Here is a 14,514-nt window from a genome sequence, read left to right on the forward strand (position 1 = left end):
CCCTGGGTATTTTATCAGTGCCCGGCCATCAGCACCTCCAACCACACTGACATTTGTCTTAGAGGACATGTGACACACTGGCTGCCCCATAGTACCTCCTGGTGCTGCTCTGGGCATGAGGCAGAAGAGACGGTCACACCCACGCCTTCTCTGAATCACCACATCCTAGCAAGCTGCTATTATAAGCTCCTCTTCCCCACTGGGAACTGGAAGCTCAGAGAGGAAGTGACTTGCCCAAGGTCACACAGTTGGCTCAGGGCACAGTCTAGCCCTGAACCAGGTATGTATGGCTCTGGGAAAGCCACAAAGTCCTTAGACTGTGGTGATGAGGTCCCTCAGGACACTGTCCTGAGGACAGGAAGGGTGCTGACTCACGACAGCAAACAGATGACCCAGAGGCACACTGCATATGGAACAAGGCCTAAGGCTCACAGGAGCTTCAGCTGAGGCTGCAGGAATCAGGCAAGAGGCAGCAGGTCACTGGCGTCCCTCCCCCTCCAAACACCTCTGAGTCTCCTGGCAGAAGCCAGGGCCATCTGGGAAGCTCTTTCTCAGTCCAATGTAGGGCAAAGGGCACAGGCCACTCTCCCCCTCCCCCTTCAAAGATTCAAAGTCAATCAAAACGAAAAGTAAAACACAAGACTCGTGCCTGGTGCTCACTGTGAACTTTTGTCTGACTTTATCTCTTAGAAATTTATGTTCCCACCCCAGGAATCTTCCCCTTTTATAGTAAGGGCTGAGTGTGTCTCAGGGTTACCCTGCTTGCCTAGTGGGCCAAGGCCCTCGCAAAGAAACAAGAGTTGAGCTGTAGCTCAGTTGGTAGAATGCTTACCTAGCATATACGAGGCCCTGGTTCGAAACCCACCACCACGTAAATGGGTGTTAATAGTGAATGCCCACAATCTCAGAACACAGGAGACAGAGGCAGGAGGATAAAGAATAGAAATTCAAAGTTCAACAGTTCAAGGTCATCCTTGACTACATAGCTAGGCCAACCAAGGTTACAGGAGCGATGTCTCCCGTAAAACAAAACAAAACAAAACAACCAAAAATAACAATTAAAGTGAGGAGGGGCATTCATGATTCTTGCCCTCCCCTTTGTATAGAGCCTGCAGAGAGGAGCTTAGCCTACCCAGAGCACTTAACACCTTGCTCCATCCCCTGCTGTGTTCCTCACCAGTTCTGACCTCCCTCATCATCTGCCCTTTGCTCCCAGGGCTTCCAGGCTAGAGGGGTACCAGAGGTCAGTGTGGCCGGAGTGAAGTGTGCAAGGAGATGATCAGGGCCACAGCAGAGATCTGGCCTTGATGTCCAGTGCTATGGGGAGCCACTGAAGATTTTACTTGTGTTTTAGAGAGATGAGAGAGGAACATAGTGGGCATGTGGTGACCAGCCAGGTAGGCATCATTGCCGGGCAAGATTAGCTGGTGCACAATCTCACGGCCTGGTCAGTGGGCCCAACATCCTCTGGGGTGCAGATGGGCCTATGGAGGCCTGGGCGGGGCAGCTTCGTCCAGAGCCTGAATAACAATGTGGACCCTTCTTCATCTCCCCACTGCCCAACCTCCAGTGCTGCGGTGCCTTGGCATCCCAACCAGAGTGGTGACCAACTACAACTCAGCCCACGACCAGAACAGCAACCTGCTCATCGAGTACTTCCGTAATGAGTTCGGCGAGCTGGAGAGCAGCAAGAGTGAGATGATCTGGTGAGGGGCCTGCAGTGAGGCCGGGAAGGGAAACCCGCAGAGCTTCCTGGGATAGGCCGCAGTTGAACTGGACTTCAGTTGCTGAGCAGGAATGGGCAAGGGAACTGGGCTGGAGAAAGCTGGGTGGAGGCTGAGGCAGGAAGCCCACCACAGACAGCCCTGGAAGGGCTGGCAGGAAGGACTGGGAGGGGGTGGGGGTTGGGAATGGGAGTTGGGATCCTGGCTGGCTTCCAGGACTACTCTCAGCTTCAGAGTGGGAGAGGACTGAGCCATCCCCACAGACCAGGGCTGGAGCAGGGAGCTGGGGCTGGGGTACTCAGGGTGGACAGGGGCCTGGACCAGGCAGGGATGAAGGGCAGGAAAGGAGCTAGAGTCAAGGAAGGAGAGGTTAGCCAGTGAGAGAGCCTGTCATACAAAAAAAGGTGGATGGTACCTGAGGGATGATACCTATGGCGCCTTCTGGCCTACACACACACACACACACACACACACACACACACACACACACACACAGGTGCTGAAAGGGCTCCAGAGATTGTGGAAGATCAGAGGACAAGGAGTCCCCACTAAGGAGCTTGCTATTGAGACGGATCCAGGGGAGCCTAGAGAGGTGGGTTCAGGGCTTCTGTCTCCCTTAGGCCATGGTGAGGGTCTGTAGGAAGTGACAGGAACACTGTCTTCTGCCTCTGTCCCCAACTAGGAACTTCCACTGCTGGGTGGAGTCCTGGATGACCAGACCGGACCTAGAACCCGGCTACGAGGGGTGGCAGGCCATTGACCCCACACCGCAGGAGAAGAGCGAAGGTGAGGAGGGACAGCGTCTCCCCAGGAGAGCTGGGGTGGGGGAGCCGCAGCGTGGTGGGGCTGAGAGACCAACCCGAGGCCAGCAATGGCATGGCAGTACTTCATCTGGGTTCGTAGTGTACTTCTTTACCATTTAGAAATAAGGAGCACCCCTTGTACGGGAGGAAAAGTGGGAATAGGCACAAAGGAAAGGAAACATCTTCACCCTCTCCCAAAATAGCATCGTCAATTGCTTTCGCCAGTTCCAAATGTGACATCTGTACGCGTGAGAGAGACAGACAGACAGCACCAAGGCAAGGTCTTGACAAAGCACATGGACATCCCCTCAGAATATTTTTTTAAATACACAGACTCCAAGGGATACAAAGAGCCTCAAAGTTCTAGAAAGTTCTAGAAAACCCCCTTTATAGCATAGTAACGTGGAGCAAGTTCCAGTGCCAGGGCCAGTGTGTGACGGCTCTGCTATCTGGGACAGCTGCAAGGTGATGACCAGTGTCTCTGGTTCTTGTTGGTGGCAGTTGTAAGTGCCCCTGGGCTTTGTCACTTGATTTTGTCATTGGAGGACAAGCTGCCAAAGCTCAGTAGGTTAAAGATGTCATTTTTCTGCTTCTAAAGTCACTGGCCCCTTAGGTTCTGCTGGAAGCTGGATAAGGGCTATGGAGCTGGTGAAGAGTGCCAGTGTTAGGCTCCCTCTTTGTAGCCTTGTCCGTATCCCAGGGTGACATTCCTGTGATTTCAGTTTTCATTTGCTGTGACAATGTCCCATCTCAGGACATGCCAGAATATCCCACCCGTCTCCAGGCCCTAGCACCGTAGGTGTGGACAGTATCGGGCAATTTTACCCTGTAAACCCAGATCTCACGTTCAGCTCCGGCTGAGGCCAAGCTGACACAGGTGTTGATTTCGACTCAACATGCCCAGGTGGTGGGAGCGAGGCCTGGCCTCCTGATGTTCTTATGATGCCTTGGGGTGCGTTTCTGTTTGACTTATCAAAGACTGTGGAGCCTTGACCTCTGCAGTTCACCAGCCATCATTAGGCGGGTGCAGATAAATCCCCATAGTAAAATGCAGCTTGGAGAAGTGGCTGACTTGCCCAGAGTCACACACTAACAGGTGTTGAATGCCAACATCTAGTTCTGGAGTCTGTGTCCTGAATCCTTATCCCGGGTGCCTCTGGGAATGGCTTCCCTGGTCAGAGAGTTGTCTGAGTCCTAGAGCTTCTGCTTCACATGGGACAATCATAGAGAGACCTGGCGTCACCTTCTGTGCAGCTCTGCCCATCCCTCCCTCCTATCCCAAACAGGGACGTACTGCTGTGGCCCAGTCTCGGTGCGGGCCATCAAGGAGGGTGACCTGAGCACCAAGTACGATGCACCCTTTGTGTTCGCCGAGGTCAACGCTGATGTGGTGGACTGGATCCGGCAGGAAGATGGGTCTTTGCACAAATCCATCAACCGCTCCTTGGTCGTGGGGCAGAAGATCAGCACTAAGAGTGTGGGCCGTGACGAGCGGGAGGACATCACCCACACCTACAAGTACCCAGAAGGTAGATGCCCACATCCTCGGGGCCTTTAACCTAGTCTTGCAGATAAGCACCTGGCTTTACTAGCCTGTCAGCCTTGTGTGTACATGTGTGTTACATTTGGCAACCTATGTATGTCAGTGACCCATGTGTCATAGTCTGTCTTAAGAAACTCCTCAAGAACAGGTGTAGACACTCAAGCATAGCAGTAAAGGGTGATTCGTTTAGATAAATCATTCAACAAAAGATTTCGTCTGAGCTGGACATAGAGGTGCATGCCTGTAATCTCAACTGCTCAGGAAGCCAAGACAGGAGAATCATGAGTTCAAGACTAACACAGTGAAGTCCTTTATCTTTTTTTTTATAAATGATTTTTTATTTTTATTTCATATGCATTGGTGTTTTGCCCACATGTATGTCTGCATGAGGGTCCCGGCTCCCCTGGAACAGGAGTTACAGACAGTTGTGAGCTGCCATGTGGGTGCTGGGAATTGAACCCAGGTCCTCTTGAAGAGTAGCCAGTACTCTTAACCACTGAGCCATCTCTCCAATGCTGATGTCCTTTATCTTAAAAAAAAAAAAAAAAAAAGAAGAAGAATTTGGTTTGGAGAAAGAAAGAAAAAGAGATAGAATGTGGTGTATGTGTACATCCATGTGGACATATGTGTGCATATATATATGCACATGTACATATGTGTATGCATTTGGAGTCCAGAGATGATGTTAGTCTCCTCTATTGCTCTCCATTTTACAAAAACACCTATTTTATTTTTTATGCATGTGAATTGTGCGTGTCCCCAGGGAGTCCAGAAGACAGTGCTGAGTTCCTCTACAGTGGGAATTACAGACAGTAACTATCTGTAGGGTGACTGATATGGGTGCTGGGAACTGAACTAAGGGCCCCTGGCAGAACAGGAACTGCTCTCAACCTCTGAGCATCTCTCCAGCCTCACCTTATTATTTGAGTCAGAGTCTCTCACTGAACCCAGAGTTCACCAGTTGGCTAAGTAAGTTAGTGTTCTTAATCACTGAGCCATATCTCCAGCCCCAGCCCTGAACTTTTTGAAGGCCAGAGAAAGCATGTTTTCTTGTCTTCTCCTTTCCAGTTAGAGCATGTCCAGATAGTACTAATCCTCAGGCAGCTTTGGACTCAGTGGGGGCCAGGCCAAGGCAAGGATTGCAATATTTCAGTCACCTCTGTAAGTGTCATGGAGGCTGGCACACAGTGAGACTTGGGAAACCTCTATCATACTGAGTGGGCTGGTAGATGCGCCCAGTCAGTCTTGCAAAGCCTTTTCCTTTACTGATTCTCCATTAGTGAGAGAAAGATGCTGCCCTCTGGGTGGGATTGAACCTGTTACTATCTGGTTTCCAGGAATGTTCCTCATGGCCTCTTTGGACTGCAAGCTCTTCTGGCATGGATACACTGTAACAACGGTCTGTGTATAGTTAAAGACCCCTGCCCTGACACACCCCATTAATAACATAACACACAACATGGACATTATCAATTTTCCTCCTGAGATCCATGTCTGTCCTACTTAGCAGCTAAGCTCTCCAATTTTACTGAGAGTCAAATCATTGAAACGGTGAGGCTTACAAACCAGGGGGACAAGGATGGGGCTGCTCAGAGTCACCAGAACTCTGAAAAGCCAGCTTGCCCCATCCCAACCCTCTCCCATGGGTCCTTGCTGCAGGTAAGATCAGAGCCCTCTTCCCTATTGTGCAGGGTCGCCTGAGGAGAGGGAAGCCTTCAACAGGGCCAACCACCTGAACAAACTGGCAGAGAAGGAGGAGACGGGGGTGGCCATGCGGATCCGTGTGGGCGAGAGCATGAGCATGGGCAGCGACTTTGACGTGTTTGCCCACATCGGCAATGACACCTCTGAGAGCCGCGACTGTCGTCTCCTGCTCTGCGCCCGCACTGTCAGCTACAACGGGGTGCTGGGGCCCGAGTGCGGCGCTGAGGCCCTCAGCCTGACCCTGGATCCCTTCTCTGGTAAGGCTGTGCCTGCCCAGAGCATCCAGTACTTCACACGTGCATCTCACCTCCCAGACCCTTGCCTGGCATCACCAGGGCCAAGCACTTTCTTGGTACCACAGTGTGTGGGGTGTGTGTGTGTGTGTGTGTGTGTGTGTGTGTGTGTGTGTGTAGGCCAGAAGGCGCCATAGGTATCATCCCTCAGGTACCATCCACCTTTTTCTGTATGACAGGCTCTCTCACTGGCCAGCTAGTCCCAGCGATCTGCTTGTCCCCCCTCCCCCTCCTCCCTCCATTGCGATTTCAAGCCTGGCTTTTTTTTTTTTTTTTTTTTTTCACTTGTGTTCATTCCAGGGATAGAACTCAGGTTCTCATGCTCACAAGGCAAGCACTTTACTGACTGAGTGGTTTCCGCAGCCTCCCATTATGCTTAATTCTGATAGCTAGAAGAGAAGCAGGATCTGGCGTGATGGAACGCACCTGTAATTCCAGTTCTCTGGAGGCTGAGGCAGGAAGATTGAGAGTCTGAGGCCAGCCTGGGCTACATAGTGAGACCTTGCTTAAAAAAAAAAAAAGTATGTGTATGGGTGGTGGTGTAGATTCCTACATTGCTCCCATTTTCTAGATGAGAAGACAGAGGCACAGAGTTGTCAAGTCAGGGGTTTGAGCTTGTTTTGTTTCATGGCATCTTCCCACGACCCTGCTGGCCTTCCCAGATGCTGTGCTCCTCTGTCACAGCCAATTCCCTTCCTTGATGTTCTCCTAAAATTGTTCTGGGCCCTGAGGTCACACATTGAGCTAGCACAGTGCCAGGACACAGTCCAGCTCCACAGCCCATCATCACGGGCCGGTGTGGACTTCATGTACCATTGTACTATCAGCACTAGGTAATGGAGAGCCACTGTGACCTGCCTAGAGAAGGGGCGGCCCAAGCTGTTACTCCCCCTGCTCCCACTCCTGCATGTAGACAGAGTACTCCAGGCCCTTCACCCAGCACTGACACAGCCCAGCTCTCCTGGGCAGACAGGTCTGTGTTTGGGGCCAGCTCTTGACTCTTCCTTCTCTCCCGGGCCTGGAAGATCCCCTTAGCCCCAGGCTGGGGGCCCAGCACTGAACTATTGAAAGATGCATTCTGAAGCCAGCTGGACTCACGTGGCATTCGCCTCTGCCGCCTTCACAGTGCACAGTGCACAGACTGGCAAGGTGACCCTGCCCATCACGTGAGGCAGCAGCACGCTCACCTGATGGACAACTTTGGGGACTCAGAGCTGATATGGAGTCACTGTGGCCAGGACCTGGTGCCATGCTTCTGCTTCCGTGTGAGACCCAGCTTACCACTGTGGTGACATGAGGCAGTATTAGCTCAGGGTCTCTCTGCCACCTTGATGGCATGGGAAGAACACACGTGACGCCACTATGTCTGGATCCCAGGAGAGAGGGGCAGGGGGCCTTGTCACCATGGCTACGTGGGGTAGCCTGGATACCCATATTCTAGTTGGCACCACCTGCTGCTGTTGCCCTGGACATTTCTCTCCCATGCAGGCCACAGGCCCCCATTTGGACAAAGGCCAGTCCATCTTTTAAGGCCCTCCAGCCGATACCACTCACTTGAGCCTTTTATGAGCTACCCTGAGGGAGGCAGTGATGAACCTAGGCCAAGTCCTAAATTCCTTAATCCAGCTGTGGAGTCACCTCTGCCCACAGATAGCATCAGACTGCCTGCATTGTGCTGCAGGAGCTCCAGTCAGGCCCACAGTTCAGCTGAGGGTGTCCTGCCTGCTGGGAATCCATGCGGGACAGCACAGGGAACAGAGAGAACAGAGCAAGGGCTCTGTGTGCTGGGCTCTGGCTGGAAGGCACAGCTAGTCCAACACGGCCTGTTGGGGCCTCCAAATCCAGGGAGCACCTGAGGCTGACTGTTCTGCCTCTTTGGCAGTGTTGCTGACACTTACTGTTCTTTGATGGTATCTGGGGACTTCCATGTGCTAATGGACAGGAAGCCAGGCCCAGGACAGCTGAACGGAGTCCAATTGTCCGAGCCTGGCCTCAGTCCAGCCGCTCTCCCCTCCCTCCACCTCTCTCCTTCCTCAGCCACCAGTAGGTCAGGAAAGCAGTCAGCGTCCAGTGACCATCCCCAGGGGACCTTCTAGAACAGGGCATGATGTCCAAGGGAGGACTGAGGCTGACCACATTCAGTTTCTCCTCCCAGCCAGCATTTGGCCCAAGGACAAGGTCTGGTTACTGATCTGTGAACATGGGCTCTCCAGGACCTGCCCTGGCCTGGCTGGCCTTCTGGCCACATCCTCCTAGTGTCCAGTGTTTCCCCTTTCTGTTTTGCCCCTAGGGTGGTGCTGTTCATTCCAGGTTTTTGTCCTCATGGGCATAGGGCTTTGCTCTCCATCATGTCATCAGGCTGGAGTAGGTCCCTTTGGGGATAATGCAACAGGGAAGGCCATCACTGTTTCTAAAGCCTGTGCCACCTGCGGCTTGAGCCAACAATGAGCAGGCCACTGCCCCTCAGCCTTGTCAATCCCCCAGCTGACCTGAGCAGCAGTCCCTGTGGGAGCCGAGCGGTGCTAATTTGCCTTTGGCTCCCCAGCCCTTTCGAGTTGTCCCCTCATTATCCATTAGCTCTAGCCCCTGTGACATGATGTCCTGGCAGAGTGCAGCAAGCAAGACTTGGTTGGTTTGTATTTATAATTATTGTGCTGTTAGTTTGCTACAAATAATGATGAAAATCTTCTCTTAGCAAAAGATGGTGGTGGTGATGATGCAGCTGATGGTGGTGATGATGATGGTGATGATGGTGGTGATGATAATGGTTATTATAGTGGTGATGGGGCTGATGGTGGTGGTGATGTGATGATGGTGATTATGATGGTGATGGTGGTGATGGTAATGGTGGTGGTGATGATGATGGTTATAATGATGGTGGTGATGTGGCTGATGGTGATGGTGGTGATGATGGTGATGGTAATAACGATGATGATAAGGTTAAAAAATAAAGCAGGTTATAGAAAAATACCATGCAAACTATGAGGACCCTACTAGTGTGTGAAAATCATTCCAGTCAGGATCTATAAATGCTGGTGTAGCAAGGGGAGGGGCGCCTCTGCTGTCAGAGTGCTAGCCGCTCCCTGCAGGACCATGATGGATGCCTGGGTGCCAGGAAGCCCAGAGACCTCCCTGGTCTCCTTTCTCCAAACCCTTCTGCATCCTACCGACCCCTGCTGTCCTCAGGCCTCCAGAAAAAAACTGAGATCAAGCCCACCCTCAGCCCCTCAGCTGTGTGGTGTGCCATTGCTCTGCAATCATCATCTCGGTCAGACCTCTGCCCTGAATATGCTGAGTGATCCAGGAACAGAGGGAACAGACAGGGTGGTCATCTCCCTGGGCTCACCCAGCTGGCTGTGGGCCCAGTGGGGAGTGAGTTCGCCCTCAGAGGACAGGTGATGCTAGGGATCTGACTCAGATGCCTGGGTGGCACGTTCAGCTGTGTGGTGATGCCTGACAATATGTTTTACTTGTCCAAGTCTTGTTTTCCTTGCGTGTAAGCACATCCATGCTCGGGTTGTCAAGACGGTGAAATGGGAGGCACTGGGAGAGGCGTGGTGCCTGGCGGGCAGCTGCTGTCCTACCCTCACAGTCAGCTGCCTCCCTGCCCCATTCAGGAAACCCTTCCTAGCCTCCTAAGCACCCATACTGCCCACATAGAATCAATAGGTCCTAGAAGGTAGAGACTGGCCGGGACATCAGCTAGAAGGAACAGAGGCAAACCAGGAACACAACTCAGTGAGAGAGTGCTTGCTTGGTGTGCGTGAGGCTCTGGCTTCTGTCCCGTGTGGTGGTGCGTGTCTGTAATCTCCACAGTTGGTTGGATCCAGCCCTCATAACTCACACATCACTCCGCCCTCCTTCTCCCTCATCACAGAGAATAGCATCCCCCTTCGCATCCTCTACGAGAAGTACAGTGAGTGCCTGACAGAATCAAACCTCATCAAGGTGCGGGGGCTCCTTGTTGAGCCAGCTTCCAACAGCTACCTGCTGGCCGAGAGAGACCTCTACCTGGAGAATCCTGAAATCAAGATCCGGGTAAGGAGCAGATGAAGCCCCAGGAAAGCCCAGGGCTGGGGAGAAGGCAGGCTGCACCCACATATACATCTACTGCAGCCTGGAGCCTTTCTGTGCCTCAGGGTCCCCGTGGAAGGAGAGTGTCATAGAGCTAAGAGAATGCAGGACTTGAGCCTCTGGGAAGGGCTCCTAAAGCCTTGGGGTCGGGAGATTGTCAGGATCTAGGACCTGGGTATCCTTAAAAGACCAGTGTACCCACCTTGGTGATACTGCTGGGGCCAGGGAAGGGTGGCAAGCATGGTGGCCCAGGCTTGTGCCTGGTGTCTCTGAAGATGCTAACTCACCCTTCTATCCCAAGTTCACTCCTCTGTGGGACTAGGTCAATGCTGGCACTTGGAGATGCTGTGAGAATTGATGTATGGCCACAGGAAACAACTAGGGCATGCCCTATATATTTGGAGAGTTGGTGAAAGCCGACTGTGCTATCATGGCCATTTTCCCCCTAGCCCTCTTCTGAGGTGCCCCTGAGCCCCAGAGTCTAGAGTGCCTTGTAGTCATGGGCCTGGGTCTGCCAAGTGTTGCACGCCTCAGCTCACCTGTCCTGAAGAACTGGCAGCTTTCATAGGGCTCAGAGAGGGTCCCAGTTTCTCCAATCTCACAGTAGAGAAGGGCAGGGTCAGTAAGCTTCAGACCCTGGGACAAAGGAGACCCTTCATACACACCCCCAAGGTCATGGGGAGCCTCAGTAAAGCTCGGTGAAAGAGACCTGGGCCATAGCCATCACCTGCACTTTGCAAATAGGAAACAGACACCAAGATTTGTTCTGGGCATGTCAGAACTGGGAGCAGCTTCATTTAGCAAACAGTGGGGCAAATTCTGTAGGCATCCAGCCTGGCTCCCCGCCCTAACCTTCATCTGCTCCCCTTCCAGATCCTGGGGGAACCCAAGCAGAACCGCAAACTGGTGGCTGAGGTGTCCCTGAGGAACCCGCTCTCTGAACCCCTCTATGACTGCATTTTCACTGTGGAGGGGGCTGGCCTGACCAAGGAGCAGAAGTCTGGGGAAGTGTAAGTGCTGGGAACCCAGGTCTCAGGGAGGAGAAGGCTGGAGCCAGGAGACAAGGCCCTTGAGCCCAACTCAGCCTGTAGCCCACTCCACTCACTCCTGTTCATCTGCATCCACCACCCCCCTTTCAACGTTCACAGTGTGCTAACTGCAGGCCATTCCTACACCAGCACACACCTGACGTGAGTGAGACCCATCCGTCACCATGTGCTGCCTCCACAGAGTCCTCACGGAACTGGGATGCATGGGTGTGCCCTCGTCCATTCCTATCTACACACGCACGTGTAGGAACACATGCTGTTTTTCTTTCCCAGTGCCATGTAACTCACACAATCAAAACAAATCAAGTGTGTGCACAAGCCATAGGATGCCTTGTCTCTCCTGCTGCCACTGAGCATGTCCGTGTTACCCTACCCCATCACCTACTGCCAGCACACATGGGCACATCTATGTACCACATATGGCTGCCCATCCACAAGCAACGTTCTTGCTCACACCTATACATACTTGGGCACACACGAACATGTATACTTCCTGTCTCATACACACCCAGATTTGTGTACACACTCAAATGCGTACATACACACACACCACTCTAGGAGGCCCAACTCTGTAAGCCCTGCAGAGACCACCAGCAGGACCCACATTAATACCGGTACTAGTCTTCCTTCGATGAGGCCCTGACTTAGTCTTTGTGTGTCTTCACTGATGCCCCATGGCAGCCAGGCCTGACTCCTTACCCTCTTTTTTTCTTCAGCTCAGACCCCGTGCCAGCAGGAGAAGTGGTCAAGGTGCGGGTTGACCTGTTCCCGACCGAAGTTGGCCTCCACAAGCTGGTGGTTAACTTCCAGTGTGACAAGCTGAAGTCTGTGAAGGGTTACCGGAACGTCATCATTGGCCCAGCCTAAGGGACCCCTTCACCCAGCTCCCCATCACCTGCTGCCGACCCTCAACTCAACCTGGTCTTTATCCCAAGATAATGAGCAACTTCACCCCTTCAGGCTGACATGGCTCCCTGGGGGCTCTTTGGAAGGAACTGTATTTCCGGTTCATCCTGTTCCTCTGGTCCAGTTCCCCATCTGTCCCCTTAGCTGTGAGGAGTGTTCTGTGCCAACACAGTGGAAACCCTGGCCTTGGCAGACCAGGGGGAGAAGAGGGCCATTGCCAGCACCCTGTGTTGTTTGAACTGTCTCTAGAACCTCAGAGCAAGTACAGAGGGATGGTGAACCCACTGGCCCAATGAAGGAACCCAGCTGCCCTGGCCGTCGGTCTCCCATCCACTTCCCTGATGAAAGGGAATTACTATGTGCTAGGCACCTCAAGTTCTCACAGGGCCACCAGCCTTTTTACTGCACATGAGAAACTGCAGGGTGGAAACTGAGGCTGTCCATGGTGGGCTGTGCCAGTAGGCTGCCATCACTTGTGGGGCCAGTGGGTGAGCCTGGAAACAGGACCTGTGCCATCTGGCTTGGGCTCTAGTGCTCCATCTGTGACATCAGCCCTGACCTGAGAGAGTCAGTGAAGCCATATGGGATCAATCTGGAAGGACACAGTTGGGGTGAGGGGGTAAGGAAAGGACAGGGAGGCTAGGGAGCTGGGAGTCAGAGCCTAGGCCTGAGCTCCAAGGAGGGCCACACTTTGCCCTCCTCTTCTGGGCTTGATGTTCCTTCACCAGAGCAATGATTGGCAGGTCCACCTCCAGAGTCTCTTGGCCCTATGCTTCTGAAGCCTGCCATCCAGGCCCAGGGCATTCTGGAAAGGAGACAACAGCACCAGGCCATCCTGCTTCTCACCTATGCCCGGGTCCCTCAGATGCAGTTCCAGGACTACCCATAAGCTGCCTTCACAGTGCTTAGACTAGACTTCACAGGAGGAACCTTAACTGTCCACGCTGGTCACTTCCCACCAGGGCCATGCCTCCACTGGCCCTTCTTCCTCAGCCAGCACCCCCAGACACAACACTTGTCTACAAAAAAAGCGTGGGAGCCTATGGGTCACTATCCCCAACTTCCTCTCCATGGCTGGGCCCTCAAGCTGGAAGACTTCAGAAGTGGAGGGGGTCTCTGGCTGATGCGGTCAGAGGCTCTGGAACCCCCTGAAATCCCAGAGAAGAGCTTGGGAAGGATCACAATGATGCCTTTAACACGTTTCGCTTTACACAGAGAATTGCACCATGAGCCGTGTATCTGCCCCATTCCCACACAGCTCCGCTTCTGTTGGTTTGTGCAAACTTCGGGTTCCAAGCAGGCAGTGGGCATGCTTTTGAATCACATGTGAGCACTGAAATAAAGGTCTATTTTTCACATTTAAACAAGATCTGCCCTTATCCTTTGGGAGCTTCTGAGGGAGGTGGGTGGAGAGGGTCACTCACACCTGGGCCCACTCCCTGCTTCCTCGCCCAAGCCTTAACCTGGCCTTACACTGTCCTGGCACTCAAGGCTCTATCCACAAACCCTCCCACTTGCAGAGCCAGGAACTTCCTGTGCCCCCCAGTGTCCTCCTTCTCATTCACCTCTTAAGTTTTGCATGCTGTTCCCTGTGCCTGGAATACTCTTCCTTGTCTTTCCTCATCTACTTGGCTTAACACGAAGGTCACCTTTGGTTGTGTGTTGGGGTGACAAACTATGATGTGGTGGTGCCCATCTATAATTCCACTTCTAGGGATAAAAAATCCCAGTTCACTGGCTAAACTGTTTAGTCTCCTTGGTGGGCTCTAGGCTGACTAGAGGCTATCTCAAAAACAAGATGAATAGTCCCTGAGCAATGACACCCGAGGGTTGGCATTTGGTACACACAGACATGCGTGCTGGCACTCGACACACAGACACACAGATTTCATGCATACCTACACAAGCATGCATACACACAAAATGCAAAATAACCCTAACATCACCTCTCCTGGGTGCCAAGTCCCTATGATCCCTGGATGCTGCATCCCTTTGCTGGCTAGGGTGGCTTGGGCGTTGATTCAGTAAGTGATGCGCTAGAAGACAGAAACAGGGTCAGTAAAATGGCTCAACAGGTGAAGGTCCCTACCACCAAGCAAGATGACTGTACCCACATGGTGGAAGGGGAGAACTGACTCCTGAAAGTTGTCTTCTGATCTCCACATGCGGACACATACACACAAATAAATAAATGTCACAAATAAATAAATGTAGCTGTCTTTTCCCATGGAGAAGGGTTCTGAAAGACTTGGAAGACACTGAAGGCCCAGGATTCTGGACGCCCTAAGGTGACAAGGGCTATCTCACTGTGGAGGGATTACCACAGAGGCTGGCTGGTCTGGCTAATCCTCCTTCTCGTTGTCTGCTGGCAGATCCTTACCAGAGACCAGCAGGTAAAGGACTCTGGGAAACTCCCCT

General features: G+C 52.7%; 1 protein-coding gene across 1 annotated transcript in view; it reads left to right on the forward strand.

Annotated features, from left to right (window-relative positions):
- Window positions 1–13,460, forward strand: part of Tgm2 (transglutaminase 2) — a 29,239-nt gene extending 15,779 nt beyond the window's left edge. The window contains exons 7-13 of the mRNA XM_036186341.1: window positions 1,571–1,706; window positions 2,407–2,510; window positions 3,814–4,056; window positions 5,762–6,031; window positions 9,945–10,105; window positions 11,015–11,151; window positions 11,907–13,460. Of these exons, the coding sequence (XP_036042234.1) occupies window positions 1,571–1,706; window positions 2,407–2,510; window positions 3,814–4,056; window positions 5,762–6,031; window positions 9,945–10,105; window positions 11,015–11,151; window positions 11,907–12,057 (1,202 nt within the window). The 3' untranslated portion in view covers window positions 12,058–13,460. The remainder of the gene's footprint in view (window positions 1–1,570; window positions 1,707–2,406; window positions 2,511–3,813; window positions 4,057–5,761; window positions 6,032–9,944; window positions 10,106–11,014; window positions 11,152–11,906) is intronic.
- Window positions 13,461–14,514: the final 1,054 nt, after the last annotated feature.

This window comes from Onychomys torridus, chromosome 4, assembly GCF_903995425.1.
Source record: "Onychomys torridus chromosome 4, mOncTor1.1, whole genome shotgun sequence".
NCBI lineage: Eukaryota > Metazoa > Chordata > Mammalia > Rodentia > Cricetidae > Onychomys > Onychomys torridus.